We start from the raw sequence: 27,715 nt of genomic DNA, 5'->3' as shown, positions 1-27,715 counted from the left end.
TTTTGTCGTGCAACGGCCTCCTTTTATGGATCGCCGCTCGTTCCAGAAAGATTTGAATTGGAACCCGGACGGGCAGAAACGTTCTTGCGCTAAGATTTCCTTTTTCTGCCCAACTTTGGTGCCACCACCGGGGCGCCGATTCTGCCACTGGGCGCAGCCAACATCTTACAGCTTTTCCCCCACATTCAGATCCGGGAAGGAGATGACTTTGCTGTCCGTCTTGTCTTCAGAGCCATTCCGTGCCCAGGGTCAGCCTGCCAGTCAAAACCCCTTCGAGGTTTGAAGGATGGGACCCCCCCTTCCAAAATCAAAGCGGCTTCCAGGTGGTGGCAGAAAAAAGCTGTGTAAAAGCAGGGAGTGTAACCCCCACCCCTCTCTGGCTTCTGGTTGTGTGAATGTGTGTTTTAAAGAATCCAGCCACCTTCTGGCTGGGCAAAGTTAAATTTTTTGCTGAGCCTGGAACGACTTGAAAAGTTGCTTCAGCTGTTTCTTCCTGTCGTTGCTGTAACCTGCAGCGGAGCAGATAGAATAGAATAACACAGAGTTGGAAGGGGCCTTGGAGGTCATCCAATCCAACCCCTCTGCTTGTTGTACATACTCTTGATCAGTTGGAGGATGTTGAAGATATTGAGGATTCAGATTCAGATAGTGTTTATGAAGTAGTGGGGGGCCCGGGGTTACAGGTAGTAGAACAGGTGGGAGGCCGGCCACAGGATGGGGCTATGAGTTCAGGGTCTAGCGAGGGAGAATCAGACGCTCGCTGGGTTAATCCTAAATTCAGAAGGATTCAGAAACGTAGAGAGCAAAGGTCTGGAAGAAGATACAGTGGTACCTTGGTACTCGAACGCTTTGGTTCTCGTACATTTTGGATAACGAACAAAGTTTTCGGCAAAAATTTGATTCGGTATCTGAACAAAAATTCGGATACCGAACAGCCGGAGAAAATTTTGTTCATTATCTGAAATGTTACCGCTGGGGGCTGCTGCAATCCCAGCAGCTTCGGGGGGCTCCTTTCCTCAGTGCTTCCTCTTATTACCTGTAAGCAGCTGCAAAAACTTTCTCCTGCCCGGCGGCGGCTTCCCTTCGAGTAGCAACAGCGCCGGGAACGTCACGTGATGAAGGGAAGCCGCCGGAGCCATCTCAGCAGTTGCCGCCACTCCAGCAGCTTCCCTTCATTACGTGACGTTCCCGGCGCTGTTGCTCCTCGAAGGGAAGCAGCCACCGGGAAGGAGAAAGTTTTTGTAGCTGCTTACAGATAATAAGAGGAAGCAATGAAGAAAGGAGCCCCCCCCCCTTGAAGCTGCTGGGATTGCAGCAGCCCCCACCCTTCCTGCAGCTTGGAGTACCGAATTTATTTATCCCATTGGAAATAAAGAAAATAGATTTAATTGGTTCCCAGCGAGTTAACAGGGGCTGGGAACCAATTAAATCCATTTCCATTATTTCCTATGGGATAAATAAATTCGGTACTCGACCAAATCGGTTCTCGACCACACTTCTGGAATGAATTGTGGTCGAGTACCGAGGTACCACTGTATTAAGGAGAGGAATGGGTTAAATATTGTAGTGAGGTATTTGGCACGTCAGGGGGCTAGTGGAGAAGAAGGGTGGAGTTTCAACGTTGCTGAAAATAAATATGGAGGGGCTTTTCGCCACGCTAATGTCAGCCAAAGTATTTTGTATTGTATTTAGTCAGTGCTGCTGTCTTTTTTAAAGCTATGTAGTTAGGAAATAAATCTTATCTAAGTGAAGCAGGAAAAGGAATGTGAGGAATGCGGCTGAGAGAGAGAACGGACCGAGTGATGTCTTGAATGTGTTGAAAATACAGGAGAGCAGAGAAATAAGCGGAGTTGCTTTATTCATGAAATGATGCATTTAATGAGAGTTATTTATAATTACTAAACTTCTACCAGAAACCAGAACACTGCTCAGGTGGGAAAACAAGAAGCAATGAGTGGAAACTAATCAAGGAGAGAAGCAAGAACTAAGCAGAAAATTCCTGACCAAACAGTTGATCAGTGGAACTGCTTGCCTCCAGAGGTTGTGAATGCTCCAACAATGAAAGTTTAAAAAAATATGTTGGATAACCATTTGTCTGAACTTCTGGTGGCAAGCAGTCCCACTGGTTAATTGCTCTCCCCAGTAAGGAAGTTTCTCCTTAATTCTAGGTTGCTTCTTGCCTTGCCTTCTGGTGCTTTGGAGACCCTCCCCTCTTCTTTGTGGCAGCTCCTCAAATAATAATAATAATAATAATAATAATAATAATAATAATAATAATAATAATAATTTATTAGACTTGTATGCCGCCCCTCTCCGAAGACTATTGGAATATTGGAACACTGATATCACGTGCCCCCTAATCCTTCATTAGATTATTCTATAATAGATTATTCTATTATAGATTATAAAGCCCTTCATGGCACCGGACCAGATTATCTCAGGGACCACCTTCTGCCGCACAAATCCCATCGACCAGTTAGGTCCCACAGAGTGGGCCTTCTCCGGGTCCCATCAACTAAACAATGTCGTTTGGCGGGACCCAGGGTAAGAGCCCTCTCTGTGGCGGCCCCGACTCTCTGGAACCAACTCCCCCCAGAGATTAGTTTAGTTTAGTTTAGTTTATTTAGATTTGTATGCCGCCCCTCTCCGCAGACTCGGGGCGGCTCACAACAGAATAACAAGACAATTTCAGAATAGCCCCCACCCTCCTTGCCTTTCGTAAGCTCCTTAAAACCCACCTCTGCCGCCAGGCATGGGGGAATTGAGATGCTCTCTCCCCCTAGGCCTTTACAATTTCATGTATGGTATGTCTGTATGTATGTTTGGTTTTTATATTAATGGGTTTTTAATCATTTTTAGTATTTATTGGATTATTATTGTACATTGTTTTATTATTGCTGTTAGTCGCCCCCAGTCTCCGGAGAGGGGCGGCATACAAATCCAATCAATCAATCAATCAATCAATCAATAAATAAATAAATAAATAAATAATTCAATTTAGAATGGAGCTGGAAGGGACCTTAAATGGTCGTAGTCTGACCCCCTGCTCAAGCAGGAGACCCTTTCAGAATTACAGAATAACAAGAGTTGGAAGGGACCTTGGAGGTCCTCTAGTCCAGCCCCCTGCTCACGCAACAGACCTTATACATAATTACAAAATACTGTAATAATAGTTGGAAGGGACCTTGGAGGTCCTCTAGTCCAGCCCTCTGCTTAGGCAGGAGATCCTGTACCATTTCAGACAACTGGTTGCCTAATCTCTTAAAAACCTCCATTATTGGAGACACAACAAGGTTAAATTAAAATATGGGCCAGGGGATTCTTGACTTATGACCATGATCGGGACCAGAATTTTCATGGCTGGGCAAGGCAGTTGTGTCCGATCTTGTAACCTTTTTTTTTAACCTTGGTCATTAAGCAAATCTCTGCAGTTGTTAAAACAAATCATGCAGTTGTTAAGAAAATCAAGTTTCCACGACCAATAGTCCTCGATTTAATGAACACAGCTGAGCCCCAAATTTCACCCTCAGGGAGACTTCTCCCCACCTATTCTGGCTCTGTTTCCTCCCAGGAGATTCCTAGAGAGGCCCCACGGAGGCTTCTACCCACCTTTTCTGGCCCTGTTTCCTATGTATTTGTATTTTGTATTTGTATTTATTAGATTTGTATGCCGCCCCTCTCCCAAGACTGGGGCGGCTAACAACAATAAAAAAGACAAGGTAAACAAATCTAATATTAAAAATAATCTAAAAACTCCAATTTAAAGAACCAATCATACATACAAGCTCACCATGTATAAATTCTATAAGCCTAGGGGGAAGGGAATATCTCAATTCCCCCATGCCTGATGACAGAGGTGGGTTTTAAGGAGCTTGCGAAAGGCAAGGAGGGTGGGGGCAACTCTGATATCTGGGGGGAGCTGGTTCCAGAGTGTCGGGGCCGCCACAGAGAAGGCTCTTCTGGGTCCCGCCAAATGACATTGTTTAGTCAACGGGACCCGGAGAAGGCCAACTCTGTGGGACCTAACCGGTCGCTGGGATTCGTGCAGCAGAAGGCGGTCCCTGAGATAATCTGGTCCAATGCAATGAAGGGCTTTATTTTCCTCCCAGGAGATTCCTAGAGAGGCCCCACAGAGGTTTCTCCCTGCCTTTTCCGGCTGTTTTCTCCCAGGAGATTCCTAGAGAGGCCCCACGGAGGCTTCTCCCCATCTTTTCTGGCCCTATTTCCTCCTCGGAGATTCCTAGAGAGGCCCCACGGAGGCTTCTCCCCACTTTTTATGGCCCTGTTTCCTCCCAGGAGATTCCTAGAGAGGCCCCATGGAGGCTTCTCCCTGCCTTTTCCGGTTACAGTTTTGGAGGCTCGGGTTTGTAAGTGGAAAATGGTTCTTGAGAAGATGCAAAATAATCTTGAACACCCGGTTCTTATCTAGAAAAGTTCATAAGTAGAGGCATGTTTGTAGGTAGAGGTACAACTGTATAATGAATTTTGATTCCCCTGACTCGTAATTCTGAAAAACGCTGAGTTATTTTTTCTCCATTGCCGTTGCAACTTTAAACAGTTGCTAAGTCCAGGACCACCTGTCCTTGAACCAGCCCACTGCTATGTAGTGCCAGCCTCCGAAACCCAAGCATCCCACCACAGCCCCCCTCGCAAAGAGCCACCGGGAGCAAGTACCTAGGTGGGTGTTTGCCACGAAGCCGTTCATCGGCGTGTCCAGATTTGCCTCTTCTCGGCTGATGGGGCCGTCGTTCCACATGAGATCAAAGCCCCCGACACGTTTTTCCTTCCCTGTCAAACTACAAGGACACAAAGAATGAAAGGAGGACCGAGGGGTGACACCAAAGCATCTTCCAATATTTGAGGGGTTCAAATTATTCTCCCAAGCCCCTGAAGGCCACACAAGGAACAACGGGTGGAAACTAATCAAGGAGGTATAAACAAGCAGGAAGAGGGAGATTATGATCCCGCTATATAGAGCGCTGGTGAGATCACATTTGGAATACTGTGTTCAGTTCTGGAGACCTCACCTACAAAAAGATATTGACAAAATTGAACGGGTCCAAAGACGGGCTACAAGAATGGTGGAAGGTCTTAAGCATCAAACGTATCAGGAAAGACTTAATGAACTCCATCTGTATAGTCTGGAGGACAGAAGGAAAAGGGGGGACATGATCGAAACATTTAAATATGTTAAAGGGTTAAATAAGGTCCAGGAGGGAAGTGTTTTTAATAGGAAAGTGAACACAAGAACAAGGGGACACAATCTGAAGTTAGTTGGGGGAAAGATCAAAAGCAACATGAGGAAATATTATTTTACTGAAAGAGTAGTAGATCCTTGGAACAAACTTCCAGCAGACGTGGTAGATAAATCCACAGAAACTGAATTTAAACATGCCTGGGATAAACATATATCCATCCTAAGATAAATACAGAAAATAGTATAAGGGCAGACTAGATGGACCATGAGGTCTTTTTCTGCCGTCAGACTTCTATGTTTCTATGAAATGTCCCCCCCAACCCCCCACACCACGGTCTTTGTGCTCTACTCACCGGCCTTCCATGTCCACAATGTTCAACGTGTCTTCCAAGATCCGTGTCTTGAGCTCGTGGTCTTCCTGGCTGCTGGCAGTCAGAGAGGGCGAGGCATTGACTTCTAACAGCCACCTGCGCGGGACAGCAAGAGAGAAGGTCAGGGAATATATTGCAAGCTAAGCTCAGACGGTCCTTCTGGTCCAAGTCTTTGGAAGAAGTGTAGGTCCTTTTTCCTTGCAGACGTTTCATAACCCAACTACGGAACATCATCCGTGTAGAAGGGATGGAGGTTTGTGGAGACAGGAAGGAAGAGGAGGCCACGGTGAGCTCCTTAATACTCTCAATTAAATTCCAGGAAATAAATCAGAGTCCAATCCTTGGCTTTCTTCCAAGTTTCAACTTATTAACAGAGCCATGTTAGAAACCTAGAAACCTAGAAGACTGACGGCAGAAAAAGACCTCCTGGTCCATCTACTCTGCCCTTATACTATTTCCTGTATTTCATCTTAGGATGGATATATGTTTATCCCAGGCAGGTTTCAATTCAGTCACTGTGGATTTACCAACCACGTCTGCTGGAGGTTTGTTCCAAGCATCTACTACTCTTTCCGTCAAATAATATTTTCTCCCATTGCTTCTGATCTTTTCCCCCAACTAACCTCAGATTGTGACCCCTTGTTCTTGTGTTCACTTTCCTATTCAAAACACTTCCCCCCTGAAACCTATTTAACCCTTTAACATATTTAAATGTTTCAATCATGTCCCCCCTTTTCCTTCTGTCCTCCAGACTATACAGATTGAGTCCATGAAGTCTTTCCTGATAAGTTTGATGCTTAAGACCTTCTATCATTCTTGTAGCCCGTCTTTGGACCCGTTCAATTTTGTCTATATCTTTTTGTAGGTGAGGTCTCCAGAACTGGACACAGTATTATTCCAAATGTGGTCTCACCAGCGCTCTATACAGCGGGATCACAATCTCCCTCTTCCTGCTTGCTATACCTCTAGCTATGCAGCCAAGCATTCTACTTGCTTTCCTTACCGCCTGACTGCACTATAAATCCAATAAATAAACTAAATAAACTCAAATTGGGAGGAGAATTTCCAGCTGCTAAACAAGTCAGTTTATTTATTTTATTTTATTTATTTTATTAGATTTATAAGGTGCCCAACTCCAGATGGAGTCTGGGAGACATACACAATAAAACCATAATTAACATTAAACCCCCTCTCATTAAAAACGTGGCTGGCTGGAAGTTCCCCCGTGTCTTCAAAGGTCAAAGGTCAGGGGAGCAGTTCCTGAAGACCCCCCTCTACCCCACTGCCCTGCTTACGGCTTGAGGTTCTGGTCGATGAGGATGTCGTAGCCGTAGAGCTCAAAGCAATGCTTGTCGCTGATGATGACTTTCTGGACGCTCTGGAGGCTCTTGATGAAGATGTTGTCCATCTCGGAGAAGAGCATCTCCACCGCTTCGGCCCCGTGCTTGGCCGTCAGGTAAAGGCGGAACTGCTGGATCATCCATTTGCAGCCCTGCAGGTAAAAAGCCAGAGGTGGATTCTGCAAGGGGGGGACGAGGGCCTTCGCCAGAAGCCGACAACTTCCACTCCTGGGAAGAACATGTTTTATTTATGTATTTATTTTGTCCAATACACAATGAGGGTTTTAGTGGGTATACAAATAGTAAAATACATGATGAAGGTTATAGAGGAGATACTCATAGTAAAATATATCTAAGAAAGAATAGAAAAGAAGGTATAGTAATAGAACATATCAATGAAAGAATAGAAGAAGAGATATACGAATGGAAGAAAGTTATAGGAGATATAGGAGAGCAATAGGACAGGGGACGGAGGGCACTCTAGTGCACTTGTACTCGCCCCTTACTGACCTCTAAGGAATCTGGAGAGGTCAAGCATAGATAATCTAAGGGTAAAGTGTTGGGGGTTTGGGGATGACACTATGGAGTCTGGTAATGAGTTCCACACTTCGACAGCTCGGTTACTGCAGTCATATATTTTACACCCCCACCCCTCCTGAGTTGATTCTCTGTCTTTGCTGCTGTAACATTGCCCTGTTAGTACTATGTGCATAATTCATTGGGTTTTGCAATATACACTACTCAAAAAATAAAGGGAACACTTAAACCTTCGAAACCTTCCATCCCCTCTCCAATTGTCTCTCCTTTATCTCATATAGCTTTTCTTTCATATATCTTCTCCTCTGTTTTTATATCTTTTCTTCTATCCTTTTCTTTATATATAATACAGTACTACATGTCTATTTTCTTCAATATGTATTGTGTATTGGACTAAATAAATAAATAAATAAAATAGCTGTAATTCGATTGATTTTCTAATAAATTTTTTAAAAAATTAAAAATATAGGCGTACTTTCTCTGGATCGTAGTCGGGGGCCGTCTTCTGCACAGCTACGTTGGTCAGATGGATGTCTGGTATCCAGGGGGATGTAAGGATCGTGCAGGTGGGAAGAAAGATAGGTGAAAGTGCTCGATTTTCGACCGTTTAATCAGCGACCGACAAAAATTACAATGGCCCTGAAATAAATGATTCCAGCAACACAGATGCCTGCTTCACCATTGTTGACTTATTTAATCCTTCCTACCAAATACTTACTTACTTACTTACTTACTTACTTACTTACTTACTTACTTACTTACTTACTTACTTACTTACTTACTTACTTACTTACTTAAACACTTACTTACTGTTCTGCTGGGCTCTCTGGTAGAAACCTCCTGAAAATTCACCGGTACAAATTTCAGACACACACACATTTGAAAGTTCAAAACAATGTCCTTTATCACAAAATTCAAAAGAAACCAAGCACCCTTTTTGTATTGCAAGGAGCGCTCTTCCCCAAAACAACCTTGTAGGCTGTACAAGTCCCTTAATCAGTCCTTAAGTACTTAGCTAGTAGCTGTGAAGAAACATCAAAGCCCTCCTTCTTTCCATGAAGTGAAACATACACACACTTTACTCTGCCTTGGTGTCAAAGGCGTGAAAAATCCACAAAGTTCAGACACAGCTAGGCACGATCCTGAAGAACTGCGATCAGATAATCTTCCACAATGGCCAAACTAGCACGCTGCTATTTATAGCAGCAGCTCTAATTACTGGAGCCCACCCAAACACAGGTGGCCTCTCTTATCTCCTGTAATATGTCCTCAATTGGTCTCTTCGATGCATAAGTCTGCGCCTGCGTGGGTCTAACACTTCGTCATCCGAATCGACTGAAGATAATGGTGATTGGCTTCCTGGGCTGTGTGCCAAGCCCCCCTCTTCCAAGTCACCCCCACCTTCTTCATCCGAGGAAACTGCACTACCTGACTCTGCCGGCAACAAAACAGGCCTAGGACATGTTGACGTTTCCCCTGCCTCCACCTCCACATTCCCTGGGGCAGAAGCTGGGCCAGAGCCAACCACAACACCTACTTACTTATTTACTTGTTTATTTATTTATTCATTTAAACATGGAAGATTGACAGCAGAAAAAGACCTCCTGGTCCATCTAGTCTGCCCTTATACTATTTCCTGTATTTGATCTTAGAATGGATATATGTTTCTCCCAGCCATATTTCAGTTCAGTTCCTGTGGATTGACCAACCACGTCTGCTGGAAGTTTGTTCCAAGCATCTACTACTCTCTTTCAGTCAAATAATATTGTCTCACGTTACTTCTAATCTTTCTCCCAACTAACCTCAGATTGTGTCCCCTTGTTCTTGTGTTCACTTTCCTATTAAAAACACTTCCATCCTGAACCTCATTTAACCCTTTAACATATTTAAATGTTTCGATCATGTCCCCCCTTTTCCTTCTGTCCTCCAGACTATACAGATGGAGTTCATGAAGTCTTTCCTGATACGTTTTATGCTTAAGACCTTCCACCATTTTTGTAGCCAGTCTTTGGACCCGTTCAATTTGAGCAGGACCCTGGCCACCCCATCTAATGTCCCTTCCTCCCCCTCTCCAATAGCCCCTCCAGGTCTCTCTGGAAGCAGGTAAACAGGATACACTGGTCATCCAGGGTGTTCAGGGTGAACCTCGTGTTGGAGAAGCGAGCAAAACCGTCTCGGTACAGCCAGGCTTTGAGGGGGAGATACTGCGGGGAAAGAGAACAGTTGGTGATTGTATTAGAACTCCAGCCAGGTTTTTTTTTAACCTGGGCCACTTTAAGATAGGTGGACTTCAATTCCCAGAATCCCCTAGCTAGGGAGATAAGTAAGGGGCGTACATAAGTGCACTGGTGTGCCTTTTGTCCCCTGTCCAATTGTCTTTCCTTTCTCTCACTTATCTTATATATTTTCTTTCATATATCCTCTCCTCTAAGTTCACTTTACCCTTATATATACTGTATTACTACATGTCTATTTTTCTTCCTATGTATTTGTTTATTGGACAAATGAATAAATGAATGAATGGATGGATGGATGGATGTTAAGAGGGTGAGTGGTTGAGGATGAATAGATTTCTTTTTTTAAAAATATAATTTTTATTAGGTTTTTTAAAAACAGTATATAAACACAAAAAAGACATTAACAAAACATTCAAGTACAGTGGTACCTCAAGATACGAACCCCTCGTCTTACGAACAACTCGTGATACGAACCTGGGGTTCAGAAAAATTTTGCCTCTTCTTACGAACTTTTTTCGAGTTACGAACCGGCGTTCGGAAACTGCTGGGAAGCCGCGCGGCTGTTTTAAAAGGTGACAGCCGGGCGGCGGGGCTTCCCAGAAGCCTCCCGAACACCGGTTCGTAACTCGAAAAAAGTTCGTAAGAAGAGGCAAAATTTTTCTGAACCCCGGGTTCGGTTCGGGAAGCCCCCCAGCCTGGCTGTCACCTTTTAAAACAGCCGCGCGGCTTCCCAGCAGTCGCCGAAAGCCGTTTTTTTGCGGGGGGTTTTTTGTTTGCACGGATTAATTGACTTTACATTGTTTCCTATGGGAAACAATGTTTCGTCTTACGAACCTTTCGTCTTACGAACCTCCTCCTTGCACCAATTAAGTTCGTATCATGAGGTATTACTGTATCTATTTGTTTACATTTCTGTAACATCAGTATGTCAGTTTCAATGCATTATTGCCTAACTATCCAATATTTACCATTTATATTGATATTTACATTTGTTAATTACTAGTAATTATTTGTTTATTTATTCCTTTTCTTTTCAAGCCATTTATAAAGTTCTTCCCACACAGTATGGTATTATTTTCTTTGATCATTCTGCAATTCAATAGTAAGCCTACTCATTTCTGCACAACCTAACATTTTCTTAATTGCCATTATCTCTGTAGGATGAATGGATTTCAACCCCCATCATTCCCTAGTTAGACTGCTTTAGGATGAAGGGCTCAACTCCCAGAATTTTCTACCCAACCTGGTTGAGGAAGTATGAACTTCAATTCCCAGAATTCCCTAGTTAGCACGATTAAGTCCAGGGATCTTCAAACTTGGCAACTTTACGCCTTGTGGACTTCAACTCCCAGGATTCTCCAGCCAGCATAGAATTCTGGCAGTATTGATTGATTGATTGATTGGATTTATATGCCGCCCCTCTCCACAGACTCGGGGCGGCTAACAACAGTAATAAAACAGCATGTAATAATAATCCAATACTAAAAACAGTTAAAAACCCATTATTATAAAAACCAAACATACATACACATATACCATGCATAAAATTGTAGGAAGAGTATCTCAATTCCCCCATGCCTGGCAGCAGAGGTGGGTTTTAAGCAGCTTACGAAAGGCAAGGAGGGTGAGGGCAATTCCAATCTCTGGGGGGAGCTGGTTCCAGAGGGTCGGAGCCGCCACAGAGAAGGCTCTTCCCCTGGGTCCCGCCAAGCGACATTGTTTAGTCGATGGGACCCAGAGAAGATCCACTCTGTGGGACGTAACTGGTCGCTGGGATTCGTGCAGCAGAAGGTGGTCCCTGAGTAATGTGGTGCAAACCTTGTTTGACAATTTTTTCGCTTAACAATGGAAATGTTGGGTAAGTCGAGGACTATCTGTATTCCCAGAATCTCCTTCACCTTGAATTTGGTTAAAAAGCCTTCCCCCTAGAATGGGAAGGGAAAAGAACGGTTCACTCACCGACATTACTAAAACGTAGACCCGTAAGTCAAATTTCCGACCTGGGAAACACACAGAAATAAATCAATTCATGTCAAACGTTTATTGGGCTTTTTAAAAAAAATATTCAAATCAATTTTTAAAAATTTAAATAGAATTGGCTGAAATGAAAAGGTTAACAATGATAATTAAAGACAGAGAAGATACAGTATTCTACAAAATATGGCACAAATGGTATAATTGGCTACAAAAAATGAGAAGAATTGAGAACAATTAGCTTTTGCCCACATCATTAAATAAAAATGCAACAAATAAATAAATAATGTTACTTTAAGGGCTAGAGAGTCAGATGTGTAACATAGAAACCTAGAAGGCTGACGGCAGAAAAAGACCTCATGGTCCATCCAGTCTGCCCTTATACTATTTTCTGTATTTTATCTTAGGATGGATCTATGTTTATCCCAGGCATGTTTAAATTCAGTTACTATGGATTTACCAACCACGTCTGCTGGAAGTTTGTTCCAAGGATCTACTACTCTTTCAGTAAAATAATATTTTCTCATGTTGCTTTTGATCTTTCCCCCAACTAGCTTCAGATTGTGTCCCTGGGAAGTGATGTGCCGGTGCCTGGAGGCTGTTGGGGCCTGGATGGGTGTCAACAGACTCAAGCTCAACCCGGATAAGACGGAGTGGCTGTGGGTTTTGCCTCCCAAGGACAATTCCATCTGTCCGTCCATTACCCTGGGGGGGGAAGTATTGACCCCCTCAGAGAGGGTCCGCAACTTGGGCGTCCTCCTCGATCCACAGCTTACATTAGAACAACACCTTTCAGCTGTGGCGAGGGGGGCGTTTGCCCAGGTTCGCCTGGTGCACCAGTTGCGGCCCTATCTGGACCGGGACTCATTGCTCACAGTCACTCATGCCCTCATCACCTCGAGGTTCGACTACTGTAATGCTCTCTACATGGGGCTACCTTTGAAAAGTGTTCGGAAACTTCAGATCGTGCAAAATGCAGCTGCGAGAGCAGTCATGGGCTTACCTAGGTATGCCCATGTTTCACCAACACTCCGCAGTCTGCATTGGCTGCCGATCAATTTCCGGTCACAATTCAAAGTGTTGGTTATGACCTTTAAAGCCCTTCATGGCATCGGACCAGAATATCTCCGAGACCGCCTCCTGCCGCCCGAATCCCAGCGACCGATTAGGTCCCACAGAGTGGGCCTTCTCCGGGTCCCGTCAACTAAACAATGTCGGTTGGCGGGCCCCAGGGGAAGAGCCTTCTCTGTGGTGGCACCGGCCCTCTGGAACCAACTCCCCCCGGAGATTAGAACTGCCCCTACTCTTCCTGCCTTCCGTAAACTCCTTAAAACCCACCTTTGCCGTCAGGCATGGGGGAACTGAAACATCTCCCCCTGGGCACGTTCAATTTATGCATGGTATGTCTGTGTGTGTGTCTGTTAGCATATGGGGTTTTTAAATATTAAATATTTTAAATTTGTCTGATTGCTTATGATTTGTTTTTACATGTTGTGAGCCGCCCCGAGTCTTCGGAGAGGGGCGGCATACAAATCTAAGTAATAAATAAATAAATAAAAATAAACCTATATCCATCCTAAGATAAAATACAGGAAATAGTATAAGGGCAGACTAGATGGACCGTCAGGTCTTTTTCTGCCGTCAGTCTTCTATGTTTCTATGTTTCTCAACTGCCTTGCTTAGGGACAGAAATATGGGGCTCAGCTGTGGTTGTAAGTCGAGGACTACCTGTTATCTGTCAAAGACCTTGGAGTACTCATATCCAATTACCTAAGTCCTGGAGCCCACTACAACAATATTTCCAAAAGGGCTTCAAGAGTTGTTCACCTAATCCTTCGCAGCTTCTTCTCTGGTAATTTTGAACTGCTAACAAGAGCTTACAAAACATTTGTCAAACCAATCCTAGAATACAGCTCGCCTGTATGGAACCCATATTGCATATCTGACATCAACACAATTGAGAGAGTCCAGAAATATTTCACAAGAAGAGTCCTTCACTCCTCTTCTCACAACAAAATACCTGACTCCGCCAGACTTGAAATTCTTGGTTTAGACAACTTACAACTCCGTCGTCTCCGTTCCGACTTAATTATAGTTCATAAAATCATATACCAAAATGTCCTACCTGATAATGACTACTTCACCTTCAACCGCAACAACACATGAGCATGAAATCGATTCAAACTAAATGTCAACCGCTCCAAACCTGACTGCAAAAAATACGATTTCAGCCACAGAGTCATCAACGCCTGGAATGCACTACCTGATTCTGTGGTTTCTACTCCTAACCCCAAAACCTTTAACCTTAGACTACAGTTGACCTTTGCCCCTTTCTAAGAGGTCTGTAAGGGGTGTGCATAAGCGCACCACTGTGCCTACCATCCCTGTCCTATTGTCTTCTTTAGTTACTTTTTATCATTACTTATCTACTGTTTTATTTGTACAAATCACCACCCTATAATTGTTTGACAAAATAAATAAAATAAAAAAATAAAATAAAATCTGGGTTGTGTGAATGGGCAACTTACCCCCTATTAAATACGGGTTCTCGATATAACGCTGAGCGACGTAATTCTCCACCGGAATGTCATCTTTCTGATCGTCGCTGCGGACGGCATCCTGGGGAAGAAACCGAGGGTCCAATGGAGATCTCTCCAAGCCAATGGACCCATCTAACCTGCTCCCCTACTTCTCAGGAGACTTCCGGTTGGTCTGGTAAGGCTGGTGGAGAAGATGAGGTTCTTAAGAACATAAGAACATGAGAAGAGCCATGCTGAGTGGGGCCAAAGCCCATCACATTCAGCGTTCGGTGTCACACAGTGGCCCCCCAATTGTCCATGGATATCTTGAGCAGAAAGAGAAGGCAAGACCCTCCCTTTCCCTTGACCTCCAACAAATGGGACCCAAGGGAACCCTGCCTGCCTCCACCAACATAGAGGTGGCACATGGACATCCTCCACTTCAAGATTCTCCAGAGCCTTGGTCTTGGATAAGGCTGAGTGGAAACACCTGAGATGCAACCCAAAAGGGAGAAGGAACAGCAATCTTTTCCAGACTAGAAGCTTTGAGTCCACAGAGAACCTGAGAAGATCCCCATGGGTGGCTCCCTCACAGAACCTCGGGAGGTCACATCCCCACCTTCCTTGGTGGACCAGCCCTGAGTCTAAGGACCGAAAGAAGACCGGAGGCTGCAGCTGCGAGAGCTATCATGGGCTTTCCTAAACATGCCTATGTTACTCCAACACTCCACAGTCTGCATTGGTTGCCGATCAGTTTCCGGTCACAATTCAAAGTGTTGGTTATGACCTATAAAGCCCTTCATGGCATCGGACCAGAATATCTCCGGGACCGCCTTCTGCCGCACGAATCCCAGCGACCAGTTAGGTCCCACAGAGTTGGCCTTCTCCGGGTCCCGTCGACAAAATAATGTCGTCTGGCGGGACCCAGGGGAAGAGCCTTCTCTGTGGCGGCCCCGACTCTCTGGAATCAACTTCCCCCAGATATCAGAGTTGCCCCCACTCTCCTTGCCTTTGCAAGCTCCTTAAAACCCACCTCATCTTATAGAATTTACACATGGTATGCTTATATGTATGATTGGTTCTTTAAATTGGGGTTTTTAAGATTATTTTTAATATTAGATTTGTTTACATTGTCTTTTTTATTGTTGTTAGCCGCCCCGAGTCTTCGGAGAGGGGTGGCATACAAATCTAATAAATAAATAAATAAATAAATAAATAAATAAATAAATAAATAAATAAATAAATAAATAAATAAATAAATAAATAAATAAATAAATAAATAAATAAATAAATAGAAACAATAAATAAATAAATAGAAACAATAAATAAATAAATAAATAAATAAATAGAAACAATAAATAAATAAATAAATAAATAGAAACAATAAATAAATAAATAAATAAATAAATAAATAAATAAATAAATAAATAAATAAAACTTCAAGCAACCTAAACCCAAAGGCTGGTATCTCACCTTCAGTGAAGGGCTACCAAAATTTTTACTACCCCACTACTACTATTATTGTTGTTGTTGTTGTTGTTGTTGTTGTTATTATTATTATTATTATTATTATTATTATTATTATTATTATTATTATTTATTAGATTTGTATGCCGCCCCTCTCCGTAGACTCGGGGCGGCTCACAACACAATAAAAACAGTTAATGACAAATCTAATAATTTACCATTTAAAATATTTTTAAAAACCCCATTATTAAACAGACATACATACAAACATACCATACACAAATTGTATAGGCCCGGGGGAGATATATCAGTTCTCCCATGCCTGACGACAAAGGTGGGTTTTGAGGAGTTTACTCCACATCTTTCAGTGCAAATTTGGTGCTCTGGGGTGGGGCTCCATTTTCGCTACCCCACTGTGTCCCCCCCCGCCTCTCCCCCCCCCCCCCCCCCCGTCCGGGCAGTAGCCCACCCCTGCTCACCTTCCTCCAATCAATCACATCCTTGAGTTTCCGGAAGAGAAAAATGCCTCTGCCTTGCGATCGGGCAACCTGGTGGGTAGACAGAGAAGAGAGTCACTCGCTTTCTTGAGGGATCGGGACCTTCCCAGCCATCCTGTGGTTTTCCTTTACTTCCAGGGTTGCTATGAACGCACTGATGGGCTCCTACAGGTACAGTCAGGTAGCAAAATTTTGATTTTCCTTCTTTTTTTTCCCTTCTGGGCTCTGGGTATGTGTTTCCTATCTCAGTAAATGAGGTTGAATGTGTATAATTTTAGAAGAGCTCTGCGTGTTTATTTATTTTATTTATTTATTTATTTTGTCCAATACACAATGAGGGTTTTAGTGGGTATATATCTATATACACATAGTAAAATACATGATGAAGGTTATAGAGGAGATACTCATAGTAAAATATATCTAAGAAATAATAGAAAAGAAGATATAGGAATAGAACATATCAATGAAAGAATAGAAGAAGAGATATAGGAATAGAAGAAAGGCATAGGAGATATAGGAGAGCAATAGGACAGGGGACGGAAGGCACTCTAGTGCACTTGTACTCGCCCCTTACTGACCTCTAAGGAATCTGGAGAGGTCAACCGTAGATAATCTAAGGGTAAAGTGTTGGGGGTTTGGGGATGACACTATGGAGTCCAGTAATGAGTTCTACGCTTCGACAACTCGGTTACTGAAGTCATATTTTTTACAGTCAAGTTTGGAGCGGTTAATATTAAGTTTAAATCTGTTGTGTGCTCTTGTGTTGTTGTGGTTGAAGCTGAAGTAGTCGCCGACAGCATATGATCTTGTGGGCAATACTTATATTTTGTTTAAGGCGTCTTAGTTCTAAACTTTCTAGGCCCAGGATTGAAAGTCCAGTCTCGTAGGGTCTTCTGTTTCGAGTGGAGGAGTGAAGGGCTCTTCTGGTGAAGTATCTTTGGACATTTTCAAGGGTGTTAATGTCTGCGATGCGATATGGGTTCCAAACAGATGAGCTGTATTCGAGGATATACCTGTACAGTATGTGTGCGTGAAAACTGCAGAAAAAACAATGGCTGCCAACCTGCCTTCCATTGAGGACCTGTAGATGCACGAGTCAAAAAGAGGGCGGGGGAAATATTGACAAACCTCTCACATCCTGGACATAAACTGTTTCAACTCCTACCCTCAAAACGTTGCTAGAGAGCCCTGCACACCAAGACAACTAGACACGAGAACAGTTTTTTCCCGAACGCCCTCACTCTGCTAAATGAATAATTCCCTCAACACTGTCAAACCTTTTACTAAGTCTGCACTACTATTACTACTAGTTTTTCCCATCATTAAAAATAAAAATCAATTAAAGACATTATAAACTTAAATATAAAGAAGAATAAGAATGAAACTTAGTTAAAAGATTGAATGTTAGACCGTAAAAGAAGTATCTTAATATCTGATATACTATGTTTGACTGGTATGTATGTTGTTTTTTAGATTGGATTTAGGGGTTTTATAGAAGGTTATTTTAGTTAGCGTTTATAATGGGTTTTTAAGAAGTACTGTTAATATTTGACTTCTTTTTATTATTGTATATTGCATTGTTTTTATTGTCGTAAGCCGCCCTGAGTCCTATGGGATTGGGCGGCATGGAAGTTGATTCAATTAAAATTAACATACATACATACATATAACCCTTCCTTGGTGCAAAGCTGAAGGGGTTAGATACTGTAGCCTAGAGGTTAATTCTCTGCCTTACAAGGCAAAGGCTGCAAGTTCAAATCCCAGTGAGAGGGTATGGCTAGCTGATGAGGCAGGAACAAGGCCAAAATAGACCTAACCTATGTCTCCCTTAATTTTCAAATTCAGCAAAAACATATTACACATACAGCCGCCCCAGTCTACGGAGAGGGGCAGCATACAAATCTAATAAATAATAATAATAATAATAATAATACACACATATATATGCATTTAGGACAATTATAGGACACCACAAATAGGCTGTAGGAAACAGGATGATTTGTTAAATGTTTTGTATTCAAACCTCTTGACATAGATTTGCATGTATTTATTTTTCTGTGTGTGTTTGTCTTGTAGTAGGTTTGTTGGTCATTTTTTAATATTTTAAAGATTATTGAAAAGAAAAAAGGAAACAGCCAATCTTAGAGAGCACCAACTATTTCACAATTCTTCCTCCTCTTCCACTTCTTCCCCCCCCTCTCCCCCTTTACCGGTTTCATGATCCAGGTGATGCCTGGATTCTTCCGAAACTCCTCCACAAACAGGTGATACTCGGAGGGCATCTCAAAGGTCTTGGGGAAGAAGTCGCACTTCATGGCCTCCAGCTTCCCAGATTCCCTCTCCAGCTGTTTCCGGAGGCGCTTCAAGTTTTTGACGGTGTAGTTCTTCCGAGTCAGCTGTCAGAGATGAGAAAGGGGAGGAGAGCGGCTTGAGCCAAGGCTGCTGCGGATCGGGCCCCTGGATCCGAATTGGCCACCCGAGGAAGCTCTATCTATCTATCTATCTATCTATCTATCTATCTATCTATCTATCTATCTATCTATCTATCTATCTATTTATTTTATTTATTATTTATTACTTGGATTTGTATGCCGCCCCTCTCCGGAGACTCGGGGCGGCTAACAGCAACAATAAAACAGTGTACAATAGTAATCTAATAATAAAAACGATTAAAAACCCATTAATATAGAAACCAAACATACATACATACCATGCATAGAATTGTAAAGGCCTAGGGGGAAAGAGGGTCTCAATTCCCCCATGCCTGACGGCAGAGGTGGGTGTTAAGTAGCTTACGAAAGGCAAGGAGGGTGGGGGCAATTCTAATCTCTGGAGGGCGGAGGCCACCACAGAGAAGGCTCTTCCCCTGGGTCCCGCCAAGCGACATTGTTTAGTTGAGGGGACCCGGAGAAGATCCACTCTGTGGGACCCAACTGGTCATTCCTATGTGCTGTCGATTCCTCTTTCAAGATTCTAGAGGGGCACAAGGGATCCCCGACTAAGTTATCGTCCTATATCTGAAGAAGGGAGCTCAAGGGATCCAGACAGGATCCTTCTTTATTTATTTTATTTATTTATTTTGTCCAATACACAATGAGGGTTTTAGTGGGTATATATCTATATACAGATAGTAAAATACATGATGAAGGTTATAGAGTAGATACTCATAGAAACAATAGAAAAGAAGATATAGGAATAGAACATATCAATGAAAGAATAGAAGAAGAGATGTAGGAATAGAAGAAAGGTATAGGAGATATAGGAGAGTAATAGGACAGGGGACGGAAGGCACTCTAGTGCACTTGTACTCGCTCCTTACTGACCTCTTAGGAATCTGGATAGGTCAACCATAGATAATCTAAGGGTAACGTGTTGGGGGTTTGAGGATGACACTATGGAGTCCGGTAATGAGTTCCATGCTTCGACAACTCAGTTACTGAACTCATATTTTTTACAGTCAAGTTTGGAGCGGTTAATATTAAGTTTAAATCTGTTATGTGCTCTTGTGTTGTTGTGGTTGAAGCTGAAGTAGTCGCCCATCCCATTCATGATGGAATGGGATGGGAGGGGAACATAAGAACCTAAGAAGAGCCCTGCTGAATCGGGCCAAAGCCCATCGAGTCCAGCATTCTGTGTCCCAGTGGCCCCCCAATTGTCCATGGGGGTCTTGAGCAGAAAGAGAAGGCAAGACCCTCCCTTTCCCTCGACCCCCAACAAATGGGACCCAAGGGAACCCTGCCTGCCTCAACCAACATAGAGGCGGCACTTGGACATTCGTTTCAATAACCACCTATGATACACTTGGCATCCCTGAATTTGTCTAATCCTGTCTTGAAGCGATCCAGGCTGACAGCTGTCACGACCTCTTCTGGAAGGGAATTCCATCAACCAAGAACCCTCTGGGTGAAGAAATATTTCTCTTGATTTGTTCTCGCTTTCTCACCTATGAGCTTTAGGGAGGGCCCCCTTGTCCTAGTATTGTGTGACAGAGAAAAGAGTTTTTCTCTATCCACCTTTTCTATCCCAAGCATGATTTTATACCCTTCGATCAAGTCCCCCCTTCAACGCCGTCTTTCAAGGCTGAAGAGACCAAGGCGTTGCAACCTGGTTCCGTAAGGGAGGGGCTCCATTTCCTGGATTATTCTTGTTGCCCTTTTTTGCACCTTTTCCATAATAAATAAATAGAAACATAGAAGACTGACGGCAGAAAAAGACCTCATGTTCCATCTAGTCTGCCCTTACACTATTCCCTATATTTTATCTTAGGATGGATCTATGTTTATCCCAGGCATGTTTAAATTCAGTGACTGTGGAAGTTTGTTCCAAGCATCTACTACTCTTTCAGTCAAATAATATTTTCCCACATTGCTTCTGATTTTCCCCCCAACTAACCACAGATTATGTCCCCTTGTTCTTGTGTTCAATTTCCTATTAAAAACACTTCCCCTCTTAAACTTATTTAATCCTTTAACATATTTAAATGTTTCGATCATGTCCCCCCTTTTCCTCCAGACTCTACAGATGGAGTTCATGAAGTCTTTCCTGATACGTTTTATGCTTAAGACCTTCTACCATTCTTGTAGCCCGTCTTTGGACCCATTCAATTTTGTCAATATCTTTTTGTAGGTGAGGTCTCCAGAACTGAACACAGTATTATTCCAAATGTGGTCTCACCAGCACTCTATATAAGAGGATCACAATCTCCCTCTTCCTGCTTGTTATACCTCTAGCTATGCAGCCAAGCATCCTACTTGCTTTCCCTACCGTCTGACTGCACTGTTCACCCATTTTGAGACTGTCAGAAATCATGACCCCTAAGACCTTCTCTTCTGGACCGACTGCTCACCTGTCCCCCATCCGCCCTCCCAACCTGCCTTCCACCTTCCCCAGTTTTGCCCACCTCGTAATGGTTGCGGAAGTGGCTGATGCGAACGTGTTCGTCCATGTAGGTGTGGTCGAAGTTTTCCTGCAGCCATCGGACGTCGCACCAGTAAAAGTCCCACTCGCCCTCGCTGGGGACAAAGGCCAAACAGAGAAACGGCGTTCAGCCAACAAGTCTTTAAGCTTTTTTCAAGGTGGTCGTGACCCCCCCACATGACACCCAAAGTTATCATCTTCATTTAATGCCCCATAATCCCTTGAGGGGTGGAGTCTGGATTTCCGGTCACAATTCAAAGTGTTGGTAATGACCTTTAAAGCCCTACATGGCATCGGACCAGAATACCTCCCGAACAGCCTTCTACCACATGAATCCCAGCGGCCGATTAGGTCCCACAGAGTCAGCCTTCTCCGGGTCCCGTCGACAAAACAATGTCGTCTGGCGGGCCCCAGGGGAAGAGCCTTCTCTGTGGCGGCCCCGGCCCTCTGGAATCAACTCCCCCCGGAGATTAGAATGGCCCCCACCCTCCTTGTCTTTCGCAAATTACTCAAGACCCACCTATATTGCCAGGCATGGGGGAACTGAGACACCTTTTCCCCAGGCTTTTATATTTTATGTTTGGTATGCATGTGTTGTATGGCTTTAATTGTTGGGGTTTTATATATATTTTTTAATATTAGATTTGTATTACTATTATATTGTTTTTGTTATTGTTGTGAGCCGCCCCGAGTCTTCGGAGAGGGGCGGCATACAAATCTAATAAATTATTATTACGGTATTATTATTATTATTATATTATTATTATTATTATTACTGAATGGAGCAGAGTGTTTTACTGGCCTATTGCCCTTCCTGTCGCTAATGCGGAGTTTTCTTTAGCATATACCGTCCCCTGTCCTATAATCTCTCCTATATCTTCTCTTCTATCCCTATATCTTTTCTGCTATTCTCTCATAGTTATATTTTATGCCTATATTGTTCCTTCTCTTCTTTCTTTAATACATTCTACTCGAGTATATCCTCTATAACCTTCATTGTGTATTATTGTGTATTGGACAAAACAAACAAACAAATAAATAAAATATAAAATATACTCTCAGTGTGCCCAGAGAAATATCTGCCGCTACCTAGGATCAAACTCACAGCCTCCCACATGTGAGGCGAGAGGTCCACCTCTAGGCCATCACATCACCCCAGGCGTGTGGTTCTAAAAGTTCTACAGTCAACATCATAGGACAGATTTGGTGGGAGAAATATGTTCCCGGGCCCTGCCAGCTTTTATAATCTCCATCATTAGTAGTAGTAGTAGTAGTAGTAGTAGTAGTAGTAGTAGTAGTAATACTATTGTGATATTGCTATGCAAATCCAGCATATAAATCTCATTTACTATGTATTACTGTTTTTTGTGAAAATAATAATAATAATAATAATAATAATAATAATAATAATAATAATATTTATAATAATGATATTACTGTAATAATATTTATTATTATTATTTATTAGATTTGTATGCCGCCCCTCTCCGAAGACTCGGAGAGTCTAATTATATAATAATAATAACAATAATAATAATAATAATAATAATAATAATAATACTCTCACTCTTTCACTTCCACCCATCCCGGTCGCTGCTGAAGGACGTCTAAGATGGTGTTGGTGAGGGCACACTTGAATCGGATGGAAGCTCGGGGTTCCCTGTTTTAAAAAATAATAACATTAAATGAAATTAAATTGAAATTAAACATATTATTTCAAAATAGCAAGCACCTTTTACATATCGGAAGCGCCCCAACTGGCTCTTCTCTTTTTTTTTATAAGGCCCCGAATCATAAGAGGATGAAGGAAGATAAACATTGCACAATTTGTGGGTTTTGTGGCTGCTTGGGACTAGCTTTGACATGTTGCTAGATCTCATGGAGCATAATTGGGATAACGTACAGGTATCCGTTGACTTTTGCCTGGCTGCTTAGCAATGATTCAAAGTTACAGGCCTGTATGATAGGCTTATGTGTTGCTTAATAGAAACAGAAGTTAGAAACTCGAAAGTGTAAGAGAATGGGGAGGTGTAGGATTCCTGCTTGAGCAGGGGGGTAATTATTATTATTTATTATTATTATTTATTAGATTTGTATGCCGCCCCTCTCCGTAGACTCAGGGCGGCTCACGGCAATAGTAAAAAACAATATACAATAACAAATCTAATAATTAAAAAATCTAAAAACCCCTTATTTATTAGTTGTACTAGATGACCTACTAGGTCCCAAATCTAATGAATGAATGAATGAATGAATGAACGAACAAACAAACAAATAAACAACTACACAATGAAAGTTTGTTAGTATGGATAAGCAGGAATAGAATAGAATAGAATAGACAAAAGAGAATAGAATAGAAAATAAAATAGAAAATTAAAGAAAATAGAATAGAAAAGAATGTAGGATAGAAAAGAATAGAATAGAATATTCTACTAGGGTTTTATAAAGTGGTAGTAATACAGTGGTACCTCTACCTAAGAACGCCTCTGCTTACGAACTTTTCTAGATAAAAATTGAATGTTCAAGATTTTTTTACCTCTTCTCAAGAACCATTTTCCACTTACAAACCCAAGCCTCCGAAACTGTAACCGGAAAAGGCAGGGAGAAGCCTCCGAGGGGCCTCTTTAGGAATCTCCTGGGAGGAAACAGGGCCGGAAAAGGCGGTGAGAAGCCTCCGTGGGGCCTCTCTAGGAATCTCCTGGGAGGAAACAAGGTCGAAAAAGGCGAGGAAAAGCCTCCGTGAGGCCTCTCTAGGAATCTCCTGGGAGGGAAAAGGCGTGGAGAAGCCTCCATGGGGCCTCTCTAGGAATCTCCTGGGAGGAAACGGGGCCTCCAGCCTCCCTGTTGTTTCCCCAATTGCACGTATTATTTGCTTTTACATTGATTCCTATGGGAAAAATTGCTTCTTAAACCTTTCTCCTTAAGAACCGGGTCACAGAACGAATTTAGTTTGTAAGTAGAGGTACCACTGTACTTTATTATTCCACGTGATCTTGATTCTATGCTTCAGTTTATACATGGCTGGCTGACATTTAAATCAGTGTTTCCCAACCTTGGCAACTTGGAAGATATTTGGACTTCAACTCCCAGAGTTCCCCAGCCAGCAAATGCTGGCTGGGGAACTCTGGGAGTTGAAGTCCAGATATCTTCAAGTTGCCAAGGTTGGGAAACACTGATTTAAAGGATCGTGTCCAATAGGATTCCAAGTTCCCTCTTCCAGTGACTGTTTTTGAGTCAGGTTTCGCCCAATCTGTATTTGTTGTAACCTCTGGGTTTTTTTTCTCTGCCTAAAACTTTTTTCAAAATTTTGCATATGGAAAAGAAACCCACTCACCGTTCTTTCAGCTTTTGGCAACCGTATGGTCCTTTATGGTTTGCATTCTGCAACGAGATCAAACGTATATATTCAAAACGGTTTCAAAATACCCTTATGCTTTTTTGGAATGATATACAGTATTTTATAAAAATAGATCTTTTAAGATGGGATGAACAAACTCTCCTTATTGAGGAGTTCCTCTGTAATTAAGATTTTTAAGGAAAAAACAAACTTAGAGTATAATTATGAATTAGACACAAAAGTAATAACGTTATTTAAACAATAACTTTTTAAAGGTATATAATAAAGCATGATTTGTATTAATTGAAAAATTGCAATAATGGTAGAAGTAAGGTGGTAAAAAGTACTACAAATATGTATATAAATTAAATAAGCAGAGTAATTTTTCTTTTGCCGACTGAAACAGCTGTAAGAAAAACATTTGAGACAGTGTTTAATGGATGAGAATATTTTAATATAAATATCTCTTTTTTGTGTATGTGTTAATGTTTCTTTCAATGTTCTGTTTATGTTTTCTTTTCACACATTTTTTTTCTTAATGTATATATTTCAATAAAAATTATTTTTAAAAAAAGATTTAATGTTTTTTACTAAAGATCTTTTTTTCTGTTACACATTTTACAAATACTTATAACCTATAATTCAGAAATTCACTTAGTAACCAGGGCAAAAAGAAGTCTGTAAAATTGGGCATAACTCACTTAACAGCTGCCTTGCTTAGCGACAGATATTTTAGTTCACATTTGTGGTCATAAAGAGAGGACTACCTCAATTGATACTTTTGTCTCTGCCCCATTTCTGTCCTGTGCAATGCAATTACTGGGTTATTAACTTACCAACTGCAGTGATTTGCTTAGTGGCAAGAATGGTTGTAAAATGGGGAGGGGGGGAAATTCACCAATGCCTCACTTAGCGACCAAACTTTTGGGCTCAATTATGGTCCTAAATTGAGGACCATTTGTATTGATATGAGTATCTCTTTGCCACATTTTTATCCTGCTGCAATCCAACTGCTTGTGGGGGCACAGACAGTCCTCAACTTACAACAGTTTATTGATTTATTGATTGATTGATTGATTGATTGGATTTCTCTGCCTCCCTTCTCCGAAGACTCTAGTGGCCATTGTAAGTTACAAGGACCCTTAAAGATGTGACTTAGGACCGGTATTCACACTTGCAACAACTGTAGCATCCCGGTGATCATGTGATCAAAATTCAGGCATTTGGTCCACGGACTCATAGTTATGACGATCATAGTGTCCCAGGCCATGTGATCCCTGAATTGCAACCTTCCGACAAGCAAAGTCAATGAGGTGGGTCAGATTCACTTAACAACTGGGTTACTAACTCAGCAGCCGCAGTGATTCGCTTAATGGCAAGGAAGTTGGAAAAAGGGGCAAAAATTAACCACTGTCTCACTTAGCGACAGACATTTGGAGCTCAGTTATGGTCGTAGGTTGAGCACTATCTTTGCAGCAGAGGTCTTCAAACTTGGCAATTTTAAGACTTAAGTTGAAGTCCACAAGTCTTAAAAAGGCCAAGATGGCTGCCTGGGGAATTCTGGGAGATGGAGTCCACACGTCTTAAAGTGGCCAAATTTGGGGACCCCTGCTTTAATTGATTGTCTGAGAAATTCTGGGAATTAAAGCCCACTCCTCTTAAAGCACCCAGGTTTGACAAACCCAGATCCAGTCCATCCCTCTGCCATGTGCAATGGCCTGGATTGGAATAAGCTACGATTCCTGGATCGGAATAAGCCTGGATCGGAATAAGCTACAATTCAAGGTTTGCTGGCCATATATTTACTGCAATTATAATATAATATAATATAATATAATATAATATAATTAATATAATAATATAATATAATATAACAATGACGATGATGATGATGATGATAATAATAATAATAATAATAATAATAATAATAATAATAATAATAATTTACCAAGGAAAATAGGCGGCAGAGGAATAATAATAATAATAAAAAGGAAAGCTAATTTACAATGAAAATGCTTATGATGTAAGAATATGTGTATAGATATATAATTATATAGTATATGGATAGGAATGCAAACTTTGGATGTCGACTTACTTGAAGAAGATTTGGATTTGGATTTGTGCTAATGTCTGTTGATATGTTGTGTTTGTGGTTTTTTTAATGTATAAAATTTAATAAAAATTATTTATATAAATATATAAATTATAGAATAATAATAATAATAACAACAACAACAACAACAAATAAACAAAGAACTACAAAATGAAAGTTTGTCAGTATGGCTAAGCAAATATTTTATTGTTGTATTTTGATTGCATTTTACTATTGTTGTATTTATGTCTTTTGTTAGCTGCTCTGAGTCCGTTTGGAATGAGCAGCATATAAATACAATAAATAAGTAAGTAAACAAACAAACAAATAATTATAATTATGTGGTTATCATGAATGCTCTGGATATTAGAATAACAATAACAATAATAATTTATTTATTGCAAAAAATATTGCAGTGCTAACTTGCAAGGTTCAAACATTTGCATCCCTGTCTGCATCCCCAGCCAGAGGCCTCTGGGCTTGAGGGTCGAAGGGGGGATTCCAAGCCCCATTATCCACTCTGGGGTGATGATCCTCCACGAGCGCAGGGCCACTTAAGAAGGACCGGAGCCCCCATCATCCCCAGCCAGCCTTAAGACCCGCTCAGCTCCTACGGCTGGGGACGATGGGCTTTGGAAGAGGGCTGCAGAAGGCGACGCCCCCTCCCCGCCATGTCTGTGTGTGGGGGATTCCCGCCCGCTCCCCCCGCCGCCGCCCCACCTTGTTCTTGGCCATGCTGGTCCTTCCTCCGAGGCGCGTCCCGTCGCCCGGGCAACCGCGGCTTCTGGGGGCGGGCTTTCTGGGGGCGGAGGAAAGTCTCGGCCCCGCCCCTTTTTGCATTGCCAGGTTTTTTTGGGAGGGTCTCGGCCCGCTTCGTCACTTTTGCAGAGGGGCGTCGTGCTAAAAGTGGGGCGGTCGCGATTTGGGGGGGGGGGGGGGGGGGTTCTGTATTTTGGAAGGCCCCGGAGGTCATCTAGTCTGACACACACCCCCGCTCAAGCAGAAGACCCTTACAGAATAACAGGAGTTGGAAGGGACCTTAGAGGTCATCTAGTCCAGCCCCCTGCTCAAGCAAGAGACCCTGTATGGAATTATAGAATAATAAGAGTTGGAAGGGACCTTGGAGATCATCTAGTCCTGCCCTATGTTCAGGCAGGAGACTTTATACAGAATTACAGAATAACAGGAGTTGGAAGGGCCCTTAGAGGTCATCTAGCCAGCTCTTTTCTG

General features: G+C 42.3%; 1 protein-coding gene across 3 annotated transcripts; it reads right to left on the bottom strand.

Annotated features, from left to right (window-relative positions):
- Positions 1-27,250, bottom strand: LOC139155705 (probable tubulin polyglutamylase TTLL9). Of its 3 annotated transcripts, XM_070730955.1 has the most exons (14): positions 27,206-27,250; positions 24,391-24,437; positions 22,624-22,716; positions 21,040-21,151; positions 18,350-18,535; positions 16,122-16,190; positions 14,185-14,275; positions 11,642-11,682; positions 9,562-9,649; positions 7,921-7,979; positions 6,864-7,060; positions 5,551-5,664; positions 4,675-4,796; positions 1-509 (listed from the first exon to the last, which is right to left on the bottom strand). In XM_070730955.1, exons 1-14 carry the CDS (start codon positions 27,218-27,220, stop codon positions 439-441), a joined length of 1,305 nt encoding a protein of 434 aa, XP_070587056.1. In that variant the 5' UTR covers positions 27,221-27,250; the 3' UTR covers positions 1-438. The 3 variants fall into 3 exon arrangements, with proteins under 3 accessions (XP_070587056.1, XP_070587057.1, XP_070587058.1); XM_070730956.1 differs by lacking the exon at positions 22,624-22,716; XM_070730957.1 differs by lacking the exon at positions 21,040-21,151 and having other exon boundaries at positions 27,206-27,247.
- Between the last annotated feature and the right edge of the window lie 465 nt (positions 27,251-27,715).

Source organism: Erythrolamprus reginae, unplaced genomic scaffold, assembly GCF_031021105.1.
Source record: "Erythrolamprus reginae isolate rEryReg1 unplaced genomic scaffold, rEryReg1.hap1 H_48, whole genome shotgun sequence".
NCBI classification, from domain to species: domain Eukaryota; kingdom Metazoa; phylum Chordata; class Lepidosauria; order Squamata; family Dipsadidae; genus Erythrolamprus; species Erythrolamprus reginae.
The sequence above is the reverse complement of the archived record's forward strand: the minus strand, read 5'-3'. Positions and strand labels throughout refer to the sequence as shown.

Bases quoted from the DNA above. Each gene is read 5' to 3' on its own strand.
- LOC139155705 (XM_070730955.1), bottom strand. The intron at 22,717-24,390 runs GTGAGTGGGTTT...TTTTTAAAACAG, and splicing joins TGCCAAAAGCTGAAAGAACG to GGAACCCCGAGCTTCCATCC. The intron at 21,152-22,623 runs GTGAGAGTATTA...CTTTGTCCCCAG, and splicing joins GGATGGGTGGAAGTGAAAGA to CGAGGGCGAGTGGGACTTTT.